An 18,632-nucleotide genomic window follows, 5' to 3' on the forward strand; every position below is an offset into this window, starting at 1 on the left:
GGAAAGTCTTTTAAAACAACAACAAAACCCTGAATATAAAAGTTAAAGCTAAAAGTGTGAATAATAATTTTAATTCAAAATGATGTAAATCATTAACAGGTTGATTTTTAAGTCAGTTTGAGGCAAGTTCTAGATGAGACACATATTGACCTCCTGAGCTTTGGCTCCAAGGCACACTTCCTTTTTCCAGGTAACATTCTCCCGGATCACAAACGTTCTTATTATCACATAAAGTACGGAATTCACTCTTAACCAGAGATGATCTCTGACAGTGTGAATGGGTACTTAGAGGACAGAATCCACAAAGAACTAAAGAGAAAACATACCAGTGAGATCTAGATAGATATTACTGGCTGTGAGAATGCCTATAATTCAGGGTTGTGGGACAAGCGAAAAGCTATCACCAGCTATACCAAACATAAAGTTTGACTGCCTGGGCTGACATGTAGGATGGGGAAAGAACACTAGGGTTAAGGACAGGACATACTGCCTATACTGTCTTTATCTTAAATAACCTACCTTTCACTCTTGGGCAGTACAAATTGAGATTTAGTTCATAAGCTTTGGTTTAATTAAGGCTCCCTCTACTCCCTTCAAATCATGTTGCTTGACTGCGGCCAGAGAAATAACTTAAAAACACATGAAGCACATCTGAATCACTCCTATGATCTGTTAGGTCCTGGGCTCTGTCTACAATGAATATGCAAAAGCTAAGTGTGACGGAGAGCTAGAAAACATGCATTTGCACATTAACTGAAAAGAAACACGACTAACATTTAAAAAAACAGCATTCCAGACATCACATACTGAGATATCACATACTGAGATACATATCATATTTCTCAAAGCAATCATTTCAAGGCTACATGGTTGCTCAAAAAAATTATGAGTTCCTGTTAACATATTATGGAATTACCTTCAGTGTCTATGATGAGTATTTTTTAACTTCTGCAATGCTGACAAAGTTATTAAACCAAGATTTCTCAATCTTGGAAGTACTGGCATTTTGTATGCAGTGCTTCTTTGTGCTGGGGGCTGTCCTGTACATTGGAGGATGTTGAGATCATCCCTGGCCCCTACCCATAGAAGCCAGTACCATCTGACTCCCACCCCCATTCATACCAGTAAAAATTACTTCATATAGCTCCAAATGTCTCCAGGCAGGTAAAATCAAGCCTTCTGGAGAATCCTTGCCCTAAACTATGTTGTTTATAAATGATGCCTTAGTAGAACTTTTATCAATAAAAGGTTTAAATCTATGAAATACATGTTGCTGAGCCAGGAAAGTGGTCTAATACGTTGGAAAGGATTTTGTAAAATAACAAGCTGAGCAAACAGAAACACTTTTTGGATAAGAGTTGACAGTAAAACAACAAAAATCAATAAATATCAGCTAACTAGAACACCACACTTATCTAAACATTCTAGCTATTTATGATTACAAAACTTTCATACTTTTAATAAAAACTGTTATTCTTTCCTTATATACAAAAAATAAGACATAAACCACCAGAGTTAAACTGACTCTAAACTGGAATATATTTACTAACAGGTATGAGCAGAAATGCTCAATGGGTCTTAGCCAAATCTGGAAAACCATTTATGACCAAAGGCTACTCATATACTGAACAGAAAAATTATTGCAGGACTCAGAAATTCTCATTCTAATTTGACTATTGTTTGGTGCTTTCCAAATTCAATTTCCTTAGGTTCTGATCAATTTGGAAACACCTAAATTGAAAAAATAAACAATGTAGCTCTCCACTGAACTGACATTTTGCTTAACTTTGAGTTTATTTCTGAGATAAACTCAAAATTGTTTCAGCAATGTCTGCAACTCCTTTTGGTGATTTGTTCACAAACTTAAACAGTTCACAATACTGTCTTTTAAAAAACACATTACAGTCTAATCACATCTCTATTCAAATTTGGTGTCTACTGCTGCTGTTGTTCAGGTATTAGGTCATGTCTCTTTGTGACCCAATGAACTACAGCATGCCAGGCTCCTCTGTCCTCCATTCTCTTCCTGAATTTGTTCAAGTTCGTGTTCACTGAGCTGGTATTGCTGTCTAACCATCTCATCCTCTGTTGCTTCTTTCTCTTTTGCCTTCTATCTTTCCCACCATCAAGGACTTTTCCAATGAGTCAGCTCTTCACATCAGGTGGCCAAAGTATTGGAGCTTCAGCTTCAACATTAGTCCTTCCAATGAATATTCAGGGTGAATTTCCTTTAGGTTTGATCTCCTTGCAGTCCAAGGGACTCTAAACAGTCTGCTCCAACACCACAATTCAAAAGCAACAATTCTTACACACTAGGCATTGTTTATGGTCCAACTTTCACTTCCGAACGGGACTACCTGAAAAACCATAGCTTTGACAACACAGACCTCTGTTGGCAAAGTGATGTCTCTGTTTTTTAATACACTGTCTAGGCTGGTCATAGCTTTTCTTCCAAGGAGCAAGCATCTTTTAATTTCATGGTTGTAGTCACCATTAACAGTGATTTCAGAACTCAAGAAAATCTGTCACTGCTTACACTTTTTCCCCTTCTAACTGTCATGAAGTGATGGGAATGGATGCCATGATCTTAGTTTTTGGAATGTTGAGTTTCATGCCAGCTTTTCCACTTTCCTCTTTCACACTCATCATGAGACTCGTTAGTTCCTCTTCACTTTCTGCCATTAGAGTGGTATCATCTGTAAATCTGAGCTTATTGATATTTCTCCCCATGATATTGATTCCAGCTTGTGATTCATCTAGCCCAGCATTTCACATGATGTACTCTGCATATAAATTAAATAAGCAGGGTGACAATATACATCTTTGTCATATTCCTTTCCCAATTTTGAACCAGTCAGTTGTTCCATCTCCAGTTCTCACTGCTGCTTCTTGACCCAGATACAGGTTTCTCAGGAGACAGGTAAGGTGGTCTGATATTCCCATCTTTTTACGAATTTTCCAATTTGTTGTGATCCACACAAAAATGGAAGAAAGACTTCAGTTCAAGCTTAGATAATCAAGCTATCATATTAAGGACTGAACACCAATGTGTTGTCACGTTATGTCCAGCATTTTAACCATATTTTTCTACTTATCCTTTTGGGCAGGGAGAGGGGAGTTTGTTGATTAAATCATCTATTATCAAACTAATGTTTGCGTCCCCTCCCCCTTCTACTCCAAATTTATATGTTTGAGGCCTTAACTTCCAATGTGATGCTATTTGGAGGCAGGGCCTTTGGGAATAATTCGGTTTAAATGAAGTCCTGAGGATGAGGCTCCCATAAGGGGATAGTGTCCACATAAGAGGACAAAGAGACTACAGAGTTCTCTCTCCCCTGTAAGTGAGGACACAGTGAGAAGACAGCCACCTACAAACCAGGAAGAAGGCCTTCACCAGGAACCAAATCTGCTAGCACCTTGACCTTGGACTACCCAGAAACCAGGTCTGTGAGAAATAAATGCCTGTTGTTTAAGTTACCCAGTCTATGATATTATGTAAAAATCACAGCATTTTTACATTTTTTTCTGTTACTATTTTTTTTTTTTAAGTCTGAAGACTGAAAAATAGTGAAAAGACAGAGAGGATCTATTACCAAAACAAGATGAGTCAAATTATGGATATAAGCCTAATTGGTCCCACACCTATGTTCATTCTGCATATATAAAAGACGTGACTCTAGGTTATAAAACTGTCTTGAAATCTGACCTAAACTATTAGCAATTAGGCTTCTAGAATATTGCAGGGATGTAGTAAAATACATTTCACATTAACTAGTACACTCTAGTTCCTGAAGAACTATGGATGGAGGTTCAGGCCATTGTACAGGAGGCAGTAATCAAGACCATCCCCAAGAAAAAGAAATGCAAAAAGGCAAAATGGTTGTCTGAAGAGGCCTTACAAATAGCTGAGAAAAGAAGAGAAGCTAAAGGCAAAGGAGGAAAGGAAAGCCATACCCATTTGAATGCAGAGTTCCAAAGAAAGCAAGGAGAGATAAGAAAGCCTCCCTCAGTGATCAACGCAAAGAAATAGAGGAAAACAATATAATGGGAAAGACTAGAGATCTCTTCAAGAAAAGCAGAGATACCAAGGGAACATTTCATGCAAAGATAGGCTCAATAAAGGACAGAAATGGTATGGACCTAACAGAAGCAGAAGATAGAAAGAAGAGGTGGCAAGAATACTCAGAAGAACTATACAAAAAAGATCTTCAAGACCCAGATAACCATGATGGTGTGATCACTCACCTAGAGCCACACATCCTGAAATGTGAAGTCAAGTGGGCCTTAGGAAGTATCGCTACGAACAAAGCTAGTGGAAGTGATGGAATTCCAGTTGAGCTATTTCAAATCCTAAGATGATGTGAAAATGCTGCACTCAGTATGTCACCAAATTTGGAAAACTCAGCAGTGGCCACAGGACTGGAAAAGGTCAGTTTTCATTCCAATCCCAAAGAAAGGTAATGCCAAAGAATGCTCAAACTACCGCACAACTGCACTCATCTCACACACTGGTAAAGTAATGCTCAAAATTCTCCAAGCCAGGCTTCAGCAATATGTGAACCGTGAACTTCCAGATGTTCAAGCTGGTTTTAGAAAAGGCCGAGGAACCAGAGATCAAATTGCCAACATCATCGAAAAAGCAAGCGAGTTCTAGAAAAACATTTATTTCTGCTTTACTGACTATGCCAAAGCCTTTAACTGTGTGGACCACAACAAACTCTAGAAAATACTGAAAGAGATGGAATACCAGACCACCTGACCTGCCTCTGGAGAAATCTGTATGCAGGTCAGGAAGCAACAGTTAGAACTAGGCATGGAACAACAGACTGGTTCCAAATCGGAAAAGGAGTATGTCAAGGCTGTATACTGTCACTCTGCTTATTTAACTCATATGCAGAGTACATCATGAAAAATGCTGGGCTGGAGGAAGCACAAGCTGGAATCAAGATTGCCGGGAGAAATAACAATAACCTCAGATATGCAGATGACACCACCCTTATGGCAGAAAGTGAAGAAATAAAGAGCCTCTTGATGAAAGTGAAAGAGGAGAGTAAAAACGTTGGCTTAAAACTCAATATTCAGAAAACTAAGATCATGGCATCTGGTCCCATCACTTCATGGGAAATAGATGGGGAAACAGTGGCTGGCTTTATTTTCTTGGGCTCCAAAATCACTGCAGATGGTGACTACAGCCATGAAATTAAAAGACACTTGCTCCCTAGAAGAAAAGTTATGACTAACCCAGACAGCATATTACAAAGCAGAGATATTACTCTGCCAACAAAGGTCTGTCTAGTCAAAGGTACATTTTTTCCAGTAGTCATGTCTGGATGTGAGAGTTGGACTATAAAGAAAGCTGAGCACTGAAGAATTGATGCTTTTGAACTGTGGTGTTGGAGAAGACTCTTGAGAGTCCCCTGGACTGCATGGAGATCCAACCAGTTCATCCTAAAAGAAATCAGTCCAAAATAATCATTGGAAGGACTAATGCTGAAGCTGAAACTCCAATACTTTGGCCACTTGATGTGAAGAACTGACTCACTGGAGAAGACTCCAATGCTGGGAAAGACTGAAGGCAGGAGGAGAAGGTGATGACAGATGATGAAATGGTTGGATGGCATCACGAACTGGTGGACATGAGTTTGAGCAAGCAAGTTGGCAATGACAGGGAGGCCCGGCGTGCTGCATTCCATGGGGTCTCAAAGAGTTGAACATGACTGAGCGACTGAATCGAACTGAACTGAGTACACTCTAAAACTGAATGATTTCCTATCAGAAGGGAAAAAAGAGGTGACATCTGACACTCAAATAAAGAACAAAGGAAAGCTTATTGCACAAACAGAAGCCTCAATACCTTAAAACAGAAAACTGTAGACTGTCAGCAAGTGCACTGTGATTTATAAAACACAAGGAAAGCTAATCTTTAGCTTGAGTTGATGCCATTCAAAAGCTTTTTAATGCTGCTATAATTACGACACAACATGGAATGAGAATATTCAGGGTATACTTGAGGAAAAGATATGAAAATTTATGCAATTTAAAATGAAAGTTCCTTTCATTTGAGATGCAAGTAATTCCACCTACAAACTGATATGTTTACTCCAGACTTTCTTAAAATTTGTAACACCAATTTTTCTCAATAAATGGTTTCTATTTCTCAAATATGAAAATATGCTTATATAATGTAACTGAGAGAGTCAATTCTTAGGTTGATAAGAAGTCCGGGGTCTCTGAGGAGGAGGAGGAGGAGAACAGGACACATGTTTTTTTCTTTAAGCCCAGAGCTGATGATTACACAACAAAACAACTCAGCTTAAACTCTGTACTAAGGATTATATAACAACAATGTATCACCGATTCAACGGACATGAATTTGAGCAAGCTCGGGAACTGGTAATGGACAGGGAAGCCTGGCGTGCTGCAGTCCATGGAATCACAGAGTCAGACAGGACTGAGTGACTGGACTGAACTGAACTGAACTGAACGTAACCTGCTTGAGGACATGTTTCTCCTTCTTGAGAACCTTCTGACTAATCCTGTCATCTTAAAATGTATATTGTGGGAGTGGGTCTTGTAAAATCTTTTTATTGTTAGTTCTAATTCTGTTACTTTAAAATGTATATTATGGGACTGGGTCTGATAAGGCCTTTACAACCTTTAGACATTCTTTTGATTTACTGTAATAACCAATTACAAAAGTATACAGCTCCCTTTGCTAAGACTAGCAGGGGGCACTGTCATCCCCCTCTGATGTCGGTGTCAGAAGCTTTCTCTGTCCCTTTTTCACTTTAATAAAACTCTGCTACACAAAAGCTCTTGAGTGATCAAGCCTGGCTCCTGGTCCCGAAACTAAATCTTCTTTGGTGATCACAAATCTAACATTGTTCACTGTAAGCTATCAGAGCTAAAATTCATAATTCAACCTTTAAAATCATCATGCAAAAAAGCACACTTAAAAAACACTAAATGAACTATGGACACTATCAAAATCAACTCTCCTTTCAGTGGTAAAATAGAACACAAAATGGTACACATTTCACACATAGAAATATTTAGGCTTTACTGTTTACATAAGAAACTTATTTTAAAAAGTAAGTCACTACTAGGTATAAAATAAGCTACAAGGATTTATTGTACAGCACAGGGAATATAGCCAATATTTTATAATAGCTCTAAATGGACTCTATATAAACAGGGGCTTCCCTGGTGGCTCAGATGGTAAAGAATCTGCCTGCAATGTGGGAGACCTCAGTTCGATCCCTGGCTTGGGAAAATCCCCTGGAGAAGGAAATGGCAACCCACTCCAGTATTCTTGCCTGGAAAATTCCATGGACAGAGGAGCCTTCTTTATTGTAAGTTTCAGGTGTACAATATAGTGATTCAACATTTTTGAAGACTATGTGCTTAGTCACTCAGTTGCGTCTGACTCTTTGCATCCCCATGGACTATAGCCCGCCAGGCTCCTCTGTCCAAGTACTACTAACTGTGGTTCAATTTCATTTTTGTAGAAATGAATTATTTAAAAAACCTCAATTAAAGAATAAAGAAGAATGTTAAGACTTATTATCAGCACACCCTTCAACCATATTCAAGCCCAGAATTATGTGCCATTTAAATAAAGTGATTTTTCAGAATCTGGTTCAAGAGACTTACATGACTAGAGTGAACTAAAAATTGTACCCATCACTGTGATCAAAAGTCAGAAGAAAATATCCAGCATCCCTAGCACATGAAGAGACTGTTTCCAAGCTCTTGGACTGCAAGGAAATCCAACCAGTCTATCTTAAAGGAGATCAGTCCTGAGTGTTCACTGGAAGGACTGATGTTGAAGCTGAAACCAATACTTTGGCCACCTGATGCGAAGAGGTGACTCTTTTGAAAAGACCCTGATGCTGGGAAAGATTGAGGGCAGGCGGAGAAGGGGACGACAGAGGATGAGATGGTTGGATGGCATCACCGAATCAATGGACTTGAGTTTGGGTAGCTTCCAGGAGTTGGTGTTATACAGGGAGACCTGGTGTGCTGCAGTTCATGGGGTCACAAAGAGTCGGACATGACTGAGCGACTGAACTGAACTGAAGAGTAAGAGAGCTGGTAGTTAAAATGTAATAAAGTTCAGAAATAATGCACACCAGCATAACACAAATTTAAGACAACTGGCTCCTATCTTCTATTTGGCGCATCAAGTTAAAGTTATCCCTTTCTCCTGAAATAGGATGGAGAGGTGAAGAGATAGAGGATCGGCCCCTGCCAAGAAACAGCAAGCAATCCAGTCTTGGGGGAGAGAGAGGTAAAGAATGGTTTCCAAGTCCCTAGACCAACTACTCAGACTCACAATGTTTTCAGCTCAGGCCAACAAACTGTATGTCAAATTAGGGAGATTCTTGAAATCCCTGCCACTGTCTCGGAAGTTCTATCCAATGACAGGTCATTTAATTGTCAGTAAAAAAAAAAAAAAAAATACCACCAGACAGAATCGAACCACAGCCAGTAATAGATTTTGATAGTGTGGCTGGTTATCTCTTATTTCATTAATCTCACTACATACAACACAGTCCCACATATTTACTGGATTGAATTTTCAGCCTCTATATGCTATTTTATGCATTTCTGATTGGATCAATCATTAAATACGGCTAAACTTTGCAACTACTTAATGCTACTGAAAACCTCCCTGAAAAACAATTTTCTTCTTTAGTCTCTAAACATGATAGACAAAGGGTTGAGAGCACAACTTTTAGGAACATAAATACCATTCTAGATTTTGGCTGCAAAATACAAGCTTCTCTTTTGGTTCAACAAATTTTCTCAATATCACACCTATAAAAGAGAGCCCAAGCCTTGATCAACTGGACTAAATATAAAAGATTTTGCCCCCCCAATGCAGTTATTTTGATATTTATAAAATAATTTCATTTTAACACAAGGTTACCATGAATAGGGGCTTCCAAGCGGTACAGTTGTAAAAAATTTGCCTGCCAATGCAACAGACACAGAAGACACGGCTCAAACTCTGGGTTGGGAAGATCCCCTGAAGAAGGAAATGGCAACTCACTCTAGTGTTCATGGCTAAAAAATCCCATGGACACAAGAGCCTGGCAGGCTATAGTCCATGAAATTCCAAGAGTCAGCTACAACTTAGTGACTAAACAACAATTATGAATTTAGCATATAATTATGTTCAGCTATATTTATTTAAGTGTCTTAATTTTATATCCCTAGCATAAATTATTATGCACCTAAAAATACTTTTTAGGTCTACAGACAAGGCTCAAATAAATGCAGAAAAAAAGACACCAACTCAATCAATTCCCAACCTGAATACAAAGGTTCCATATTACTATTAAAAGGTTTGCATATCCTTCATGATATTATTTGTGCTAAAGTCCACTAATTAGGAAGATATTACAAATTCACCAATGATTTTAAAGTTTGAATTTTAAATTTATATTACACTCCTTTTTTTCCTTATAGATGTGATACTGGCTTTTTCTTTTTTTGGAGTATGGTTCATTTACAACATTGTGTGAGTTTCTGGTGTACAGCAAAGTGATTCAGTTATATTTCTGGTGATTGTGTGTGTGTGTACAGTGACTATATATTTTTAAGTATCTTTCTTTTTGGAGATATATACTAAAATATATGCAAATGAAATAAAGTAAGATGTCTGGATCATCAAAAAAGCAAGCGAGTTCCAGAAAAACATCTATTTCTGCTTTATTGACTATGCCAAAGCCTTTAACTGTGTGAATCACAACAAACTCTAGAAAATTCTCACAGAGATGGGAATACCAGACCACCTGACCTGCCTCTGGAGAAATCTGTATGCAGGTCAGGAAGCAACAGTTAGAACTGGACATGGAACAACAGACTGGTTCCAAATAGGAAAAGGAGTACGTCAAGGCTGTATATTGTCACCCTGTTTATTTAACTCATATGCAGAGTACATCATGAGAAATGCTGGGCTGGAGGAAGCAAGATTGCTGGGAGAAATATCAACAACCTCAGATATGCAGATGACACCACCCTTATGGCAGAAAGTGAAGAAGAACTAAAAAGCCTCTTGATGAAAGTGAAAGAGGAGAGTGAAAAAGTTGGCTTAAAACTCAACATTCAGAAAACTAAGATCATGGCATCCGGTCCCATCACTTCATGGCAAATAGATGGGGAAACAATGGAAACAGTGACAGACTTTATTTTCTTGGGCTCCAAAATCACTGCAGATGGTGACTGCAGCTATGAAATTAAAAGACGCTTGCTCCCTGGAAGAAAAGTTATGACCAACCTAGACAGCATATTACAAAGCAGAGACATTACTTTGCTGACAAAGGTCCGTCTAGTCAAAGCTATGGTTTTTCCAGTAGTCATGTCTGGGTGTGAGAGTTGGACTATAAATAAAGCTGAGCACTGAAGAATTGATGCTTTTGAACTGTGGTATTGGAGAAGACTCTTGAGAGTCCCTTGGACTGCAAGGAGATCCAACCAGTCCATCCTAGAGGAAATCAACTCTGAATGTTTATTGGAAGGGCTGATGCTGAAGCTGAAGCTCCAATAATCTGGCCACCTGATGCAAAGAACTGACTCATTGGAGAAGACCCTGATGCTGGGAAAGATTGAAGGCAGGAGAAGAAAGGAATGACAGAAGATGAGATGGTTGGATGGCATCACTGACTCGATGGACATGACTTTGAGCAGGCTCTGGGAGTTGGTGAGAGATAGGGAGGCCTGGTGTGCTGCCATCCACGGCGTCGCAAATAGTCAGACATGACTGAGCAACTGAACTGAACTGAACTGAAGATGTCTGTTGGTTTGGTTTAGTCACTAATTCGTGTCTGACTCTTGTGACCCCACAGACTGCAGCCTGCAGGCTCCTCTGTCCACGGGATTCTCGAGGCAAGAATATTGGAGTGGGTTGCCATTTCCTTCTCCAGGAAGTTGTCTGGGGTTTGCTTCAAAATAGCACTGGAGTGGGGAAGAAGACAGGGGTACAAATGAAACTATGGATATGAGGATCATTATACTACTGTCTACTTTTGTGTGTGTGAAATGCTCCATAATAATGTTACTGTAAAATTTTTCCATCCTCTCTATATAACTGAGTAACATTAGCATACACTTACTCAAGAAACCTATCAGTTCAGTCAATAGAAATGCTTATTGAGTGCACCCATGGATTCCTCCCTGACCTGTCCTTAATGGCCACAGAATAAGATTCACCAGTCCACACTATGAATGGTAGATACTTAATAAATAAGATGCTGAATAAACCAAAGAATTAATCCAATATGTAACAGTCTTTGTCAAAGGTCTGAAACATTCTGATTTTAATTATTCAGATGTGCACAATCCCTGAAAGAAAATAAGACTATCAGTTTGGAGGTAAGCTGTTTATTCTAGTAAGGTGATGTCAGTCAACAAGTTCTGAATGATCACACCTGTCTTTAAAATATCTGGGTAAGACTCATACAGGCATTTATATTTCTATCAAGACATATTCAGGTAATTACAATAAAGTGATTAAAAAAAACTTACTATGCTCTTTATATTATCTAATTAAACCATAAAATTCTGCAACCTAGTATTCTGATTAAAGCATATTAACCATCATAAAACTATATTTAACCAGCAGAATGAACTATATGCAATAATTAGCTAACTTTTCTGGTTAACTACTATCCAAAAAGATTTTGTGTTTGCTTAATCCCTTGTTCTTAAACTACACTAATATACTGCCTCGCATTTGAGATTCAGCCAAGTGTATAGAATATTTTCATGGACATTATTTGCTTCAAAAACAACTACATGACAGAATTTAGTGTTATTCAAATTAACAAAATATTCTGGGAACAGAGTATATTCTTAAGTTTGACATGGACAATAAAGATTTAGGAGTAAAGTACTTGAATTCTCGATTCCAGATTAGTGCCAAAGGCCTAAAGAATGATTAATAATTCTAAAAAAATTTTGGAAGGCTATGGACATACTCCCCCTCACCAAAACACACACAGGCAAATTCTAACTCACAAATCAGACCCTAAAATCCAGGTCAGTCGCCCTTGATATAGAAAGTTGAAGAACTAACTGAGACACAGAAGACAGGGGGAAGGACTTCAAAGTCATAGAATTGTGTGGCTTTGTGGCATCATCTGTCTCACATGTAGGCACATACATTTGGACCACCCTTTAAGAAATGTAAGCGATCCCCTAAAACCAATAGGCCTAGTAAGTCTTCTTTACTTGAAAGGAAAAAACAAAAAAACCCTATACGTGCAAAGGTGTTATTTTACACATACATGATTACTATATTACTTCCACCTGTAGTAACAAAGCTTTGGCCAACATTTTAGTTCACTGGTGCATCACTATGTTTTAAAAGTGTCCCCTCCCACACCCACACACTAGGAAGTCAGTAACAATTGAATGAATAAAGGTATCAGCATACTTTCACTTAAGCCCAGCACATTCTGATAACCAAAACACTCCCAATAAGCCCATTATAACAACTAAATTAATTTTAAAGTACAATTTTCTCCAAAAGGAATTTAGATATTAATCTTCAACCATATATCCCAGAATCTGAAAGCAATGACAAAGATTCTTAAATACATGGTTTGGCTTTAGAATTAATAAATTCCTTATGAAAGTGAAAGAGGAGAGTGAAAAACTTGGCTTAAAACTCAATATTCAGAAAATTAAGATCATGGCATCCAGTTCCATCATTTGATGGCAAATAGATGGGGAAACAGTGGAAACAGTGACAGGATTTTTTTGGGCTCCAAAATCACTGCAGATGGTGGTGACTGCAGCCATGAAATTAAAAGACACTTGCTCCTTGGAAGAAAAGCTATGACCAACCTAAACAGCATATTAAAAAGCAGAGACGATACTTTGCTGACAAAGGTCTATCTAGTCAAAGTTATGGTTTTTCCAGTAGTCATGTTTGGATGTGCGAGTTGGACTGTGAAGAAAGCTGAGAGCCGAAGAATTGATGCTTTTGAACTGTGGTGTTGGAGAAGATTCTTGATAGTCCCTTGGACTGCAAGGAGATCCAACCAGAATATCCTAAAAGAAATCAGTCCTGAATTGTCACTGGAAGGACTGATGCTGAAGCTGAAACTCCAATACTTTGGCCACCTGATGTGAAGAACTGACTTACTGGAAAAGACCCTGAAGCTGGGAAAGATTGAACACAGGAGGAGAAGGGGACGACAGAGGATGAGATGGTTGGAAGGCATCACCAACTGGATGGACATGAGTTTGAGCAAGCTTCAGGAGTTGGTGATGGGCAGGGAAGCCTGGCAAGCTGCAGTTCATGAGGTCACAAAGATTTGGACACAACTGAGCTCAACTGAATGGAGATAAGTTAACAAATCTGCCTTAAAAATAAACAAAAACCTATGAATCAAATCAGTTTCTCCTAACTCAAAGTGGGCCCTTTCAACCTTGTCAAACACCAAAGTCAAATTGGACCCCTTTAGGGGTTTCAGGCTTTAGGACTCCAGTGCCAACAGGGTACCCGTGCAGCCCTTCAGTAATCTGCTGCTTAGTTTCCTTACACAGAAGAAATAAACCAAGTTCAGAGTTTTCCATACAGAGAGCAACAGGTGAGTCCTAGACATATCTTATTATTTCTGATAGAGACGGTCAAGGAGAAAAACCTGGAATTGCAAACTACCCCAGGGACTTAAGAATCACCTCTCACAACAGATTTCTGGGTCAAAATAACAAAATAACAGCACTAAGAATCATTAGAGAAGAATAAAGACTTCAGCAAGAACATTTAACATGATTTATACCCGATTTACATGTCATTTTCAAAAACAAACCTATCAGACTGAGTAAGATAAAGAGTATATTTTAGGAAAATATGTTCAAGAATTATGGATGTTCCAGTTAACCAATTCTTATTGCTCCACTAAGACATAATGTTGCTAGATCCTAGCAACAGCTGACACAATCATTCTGGTTCTTTCAAGTCACCAGAGGGGGGACAGAAAGAAAAAAAAAAAAACATTTCACCTAAATGAGTTAGACAAGATGACCTCTCACAAAGACAAAAAAAAAAAAAAAAAAAAAAAGTGGTGGGGGGGAGTTAAACTTATCACCAAAATCTATTTTGGGGAAAAGGATGGGTTTTATTGAACTTACATATTATCAGATCAGATCAGATCAGATTAGTCGCTCAGTCGTGTCCGACTCTTTGCGACCCCATGAATCGCAGCACGCCAGGCCTCCCTGTCCATAACCAACTCCCCGAGTTCACCCAGACTCACGTCCATTGAGTCAGTGATGCCATCCAGCCATCTCATACTCTGTCATCCCCTTCTCCTCCTGCCCCCAATCCCTCTCAGCATCAGAGTCTTTTCCAATGAGTCAACTCTTCGCATGAGGTGGCCAAAGTACTGGAGTTTCAGCTTTAGCATCATTCCTTCCAAAGAAATCCCAGGGCTGATCTCCTTCAGAATGGACTGGTTGGATCTCCTTGCAGTCCAAGGGACTCTCAAGAGTCCTCTCCAACACCACAGTTCAAAAGCATCAATTCTTCGGTGCTCAGCCTTCTTCACAGTCCAACTCTCACATCCATACGTGACCACAGGAAAAACCATAGCCTTGACTAGACGAACCTTTGTTGGCAAAGTAATATCTCTGCTTTTGAATATGCTATCCAGGTTGGTCATAACTTTCGTTCCAAGGAGTAAGCATCTTTTAATTTCATGGCTGCAGTCACCATCTGCAGTGATTCTGGAGCCCAGAAAAATAAAGTCTGACACTGTTTCCACTGTTTCCCCATCCATTTCCCATGAAGTGGTTAACTGCTTACTGAGTGGATAATTTATCCTGAATGATCTCAATATAACACAGGCTGTTTATGAAAAATCCACAGCAAACATCCCTCTCAATGGTGAAAGACTGAAAACTTTTCTCTTAAGGTACAAGGCAAAGATGCCCACTTTCACCACTTCTATGTAACTCAGTACTCGAAGTTCTAGTCAGGACAATCAGCTAAGAAAAAATTTTTAAAGGCATCCAAATTGGAAAGAAAAAAATAAAATCTCTACCTGCCAATGCCACGATGTTATATTTAGAAAACACTACAAATTTCACATTGCTAGAATAAACAAGTTCAACAAAGTTGGAGGATGCAAAATCAACACACAAGATCACTTGTGTTTCTACACAGTAACAACAAACAATTTGAAAAGGAAATTTAAAAAATAATTCCATCTACAATAGAAAACACAAAAAACACAACATAAAAAATACTTAGGAATAAGCCTAACCAAAGGGGTCAAAGACTTGCATACTGAAAACTACAAAACTATGTTAGACACAAATAACCAGAACGACGTTCCATGCTCACGGACTGGAAGATTTAATATGGTTAAGAGGTCCATACTGTCCAAAGTGATTTACGAATTTAATACAATCCCTGTCAAAATGCTAAAGATAGTTTTTGCAGAGGATTAAAAAACCACCCCAAAATTTACATGCAAGGGATTCCAAATAGACAAAATCATTTCAAAAATAACAAAGTCAGAGGATTCATGCTCCTGATTTCAAAATCAGTGCAGTTCAGTATTATCGTTCACTCAGTCGTGTCCGGCTCTTTGAGACCCCATGGAATGCAGCATGTCAGGTTTCCCTGTCCATCGACCAATTCCCGGAGCCTATTCAAACTCTTGAGTAGGTGATGGCATCCAACCATCTCATCCTCTGTCGTCCTCTTCTCCTCCCACCTTCAATCTTTCCCAGCATCAGGGTCTTTTCCAAAGAGTTGCTTTTTTGCATCAGGTGGCCAAAGTATCAGAGTTTCAGCTTCAGCATCAGTCCTTCCAGTGAATATTTAGGACTAATTTCCTTTAGGATTGACTGATTGGATCTCCTTGCCATCCAAGGGACTTTCAAGAGGCTTCTCCAACACCACAATTCAAAAGCATCAATTGTTCAGCATTCAGCTTTCTTTACAGTCCAACTCTCATATCCATACATGACTACTGGAAAAACCATAGCTCTGACTAGACAGACCTTTGTTGGCAAAGTAATGTCTCTGCTTTTGAATATGCTATCTAGGTTGGACATAGTTTTTCTTCCAGGGAGCAAGTGTCTTATAATTTCATGGCTACAGTCACCATCTGCAGTGATTTTGGAGCCCCCCAAAATAAAGTCTGTCACTGTTTCCACTGTTTCCCCATCTATTTGCCATAAAGTGATGGGACTGGATACTATGATCTTAGTTTTCTGAATGCTGAGTTTTAAGCCAACTTTTTCACTCTCCTCTTTCACTTTCATCTAAGGTAATCACAATGTGGTACTCGCACAAAAACAGACAAGAAGACCAACAGAGTAAAACAGAGAGCCCAGAAATCCTTCCTTCCATATATATGGTCAAATGATCTTTAAGGGTGCCAAAAACACTCAATGGGGAAAGGAAAAGTTCCTTCAAAACACAGTGCTGGGAAGTGTGGTTTTCTACACACAAAAAATGAAGTTGGAAGCTTATCTTACACCATATACAAAAAATTAACTTAAAAGGTATTGAAGATTTAGATGTATGGTCTAAAACTATAAACTCCTACAAGAAAACATAGAGGAAAAGTCTTCATGACACTGGAGTTGGCAATGATTTCTTAGTTCTGATATCAAAAGCACAGGCAACAAAACCAAAATCAACAAATAGGACATATCATACTTTAACAACTTCTGCGCATCAAAAAACACCAAAGGAATGAATAGGCCACATATGAAAAGGGAGAAAATACCTGTAAATCATGTACTTGATAGGGAGTTAACATCCAGAATAATGGATTTCTATAATTCAACAAGAAGAATCAAATTAACTCAATTTAAAAATGCATAAAGGACTTTAAATAGACATCACTCCAAAGATGACATACAAGTGGCAGGAAAGCAATGAAAAGATGCTCCATATCACCAATCATTAGCAAAATACAAATCAAAGTCACAGTATCATCTCACACCAGTCAGGATGACTGCTATCCAAAACACAGAAAACAACAAGTGTTGATGAGGATGTGGAGAAACTCAAACTCTGTAACCCTCTTAACAGGACTGTAAAGTGGTGCAGCTGGTATGGAAAACAGTTATGAAAGTTTCTCCAAAAATTAAAAATGAAACTACCGTACGATCTGGAAATCCCATTTCTGAGTCTATGTCCAAAAGAACTGAAAGAAGGGTCTTAAAGAGATGTTTACATACCCATATTCATAACAGCACTATTCACAATCGCCAAGAGGTGGAAGCAGCCTGTATGTTCACTGACAAATGAATGGATAAACAAAATGTGGCATATAGGTGATGGAATATTATCCACCCTTAAAAAGGAAAGTAATCCTGTTATGTGCACAGCGTGGGTAAACCTTGAAGACATAATGCTAAGTAAAATAAGCCAGTCGCAAAGAGACAAAGTGATTCCATTTATATGAGGTATCTAAAGGAGTCAAATTCACAGAAACAGACAGAATAGTGGTTACTAGGGACTGGGGAGTCGGGGATAGGTTGTTTTAGGGGTACAGAGTTTCAGATTTGCAAGATAAAAGTTTTGGAAACCTGTTTCATGACACTGGGGGGGGAAAAAAAATATATATATACACACACGCATATATAGAACAATACTGAACTGCACATTTAAAAGTGGGTAAAATTAGAAATTTTATGTTTCTTAGGTAATAATGATTTGTTATGTTATTAACATTTATTGAAGTAGTCATACTTCAATATGGTAATTATTAGGTAGAGTTCAAAAAACACTAAAAAATCCAGGATAGTAATGCCTGAAAGCTTCTGAATAGTATTACAGATTTTAAGAAAGTAAGATTATTAAAAATCCTACTTACCTCGGCTTGTCTCTTTTTTCTCTTTGTCTTTCAAAATCTCGTCCTCTGTCCTTTCCATCTCTTGGTTTTTCCTCTATCCTGTCTTTCAATTTATATTTTTCTTTGTATTTTTTCCCCAGAGCAATATCTTCCTGTATAGGAGGGGGAGGGCTAGGAGTTCGAGGTCCTTTCTTCTTACTTTGGTTGCTTTTTGAATTCCTAAAGTTAACACAAAGCTGTCAGAAGTCTAAAGACTTTTAGAAGGTGAAATAAGGTTTTTTTTTTTCATTTTAACAAGCATGATTAAAGAATGGTTAGCATTCCTTTCAATAACTTGCCATTTACTATTTTATATACTAGTAATCAATATCCCCCCCCAACAACAACAAAAAAGAAAACAGAGAAATGAGGAAAGATTTACTTGCTACCTATTTCATTAACCAGTGCTTACTATATAATTTTAAAAGGTAGATTTCTGAGAAAAGATAGAGGTGAAATAGGAAGAGATTCAGGAAAGAAAATGTCATTAAAAAAAAAAACTGAAAAAAATTTAAGATTATAAAAAAGTAGATAGAAAAGTAAAAATCACCTACAATTCCATTACCCAAGGACAGCCAATAGTAACACCATGGATAAACGTCCACACTTATTCTGTCTCTTTTCCTTTTTTCCTCCCTGCCCACCCCCATATGCACAATCATAATGCAATGTTTTTTAAAAATTGTCTGTACTAAATACAGTATTGGTACATTTCTATAACAAAAAGTAGATTCCTATAATTATTCTTATGGACTGTAC

The 18,632-nt window shown here is 38.2% G+C and overlaps 1 protein-coding gene across 12 annotated transcripts in view; it reads right to left on the minus strand.

Annotated features, from left to right (window-relative positions):
- The window catches only part of ZC3H13 (zinc finger CCCH-type containing 13), a 103,386-nt gene that overhangs the window by 38,297 nt on the left and 46,457 nt on the right, over positions 1-18,632 (minus strand). For 11 of the 12 annotated variants that reach the window (XM_055542055.1, XM_055542045.1, XM_055542052.1 and 8 more), the window contains one exon: positions 17,856-18,053. In XM_055542055.1, coding sequence (XP_055398030.1) covers positions 17,856-18,053 — 198 coding nt within the window. Of the gene's footprint in view, positions 1-16,760; positions 16,810-17,855; positions 18,054-18,632 lie in introns of those variants that run through there. The other variant, XM_055542056.1, reaches the window with a different exon arrangement.

The sequence above is a fragment of the Bubalus kerabau genome, chromosome 12 (genome assembly GCF_029407905.1).
Source record: "Bubalus kerabau isolate K-KA32 ecotype Philippines breed swamp buffalo chromosome 12, PCC_UOA_SB_1v2, whole genome shotgun sequence".
NCBI classification, from domain to species: domain Eukaryota; kingdom Metazoa; phylum Chordata; class Mammalia; order Artiodactyla; family Bovidae; genus Bubalus; species Bubalus kerabau.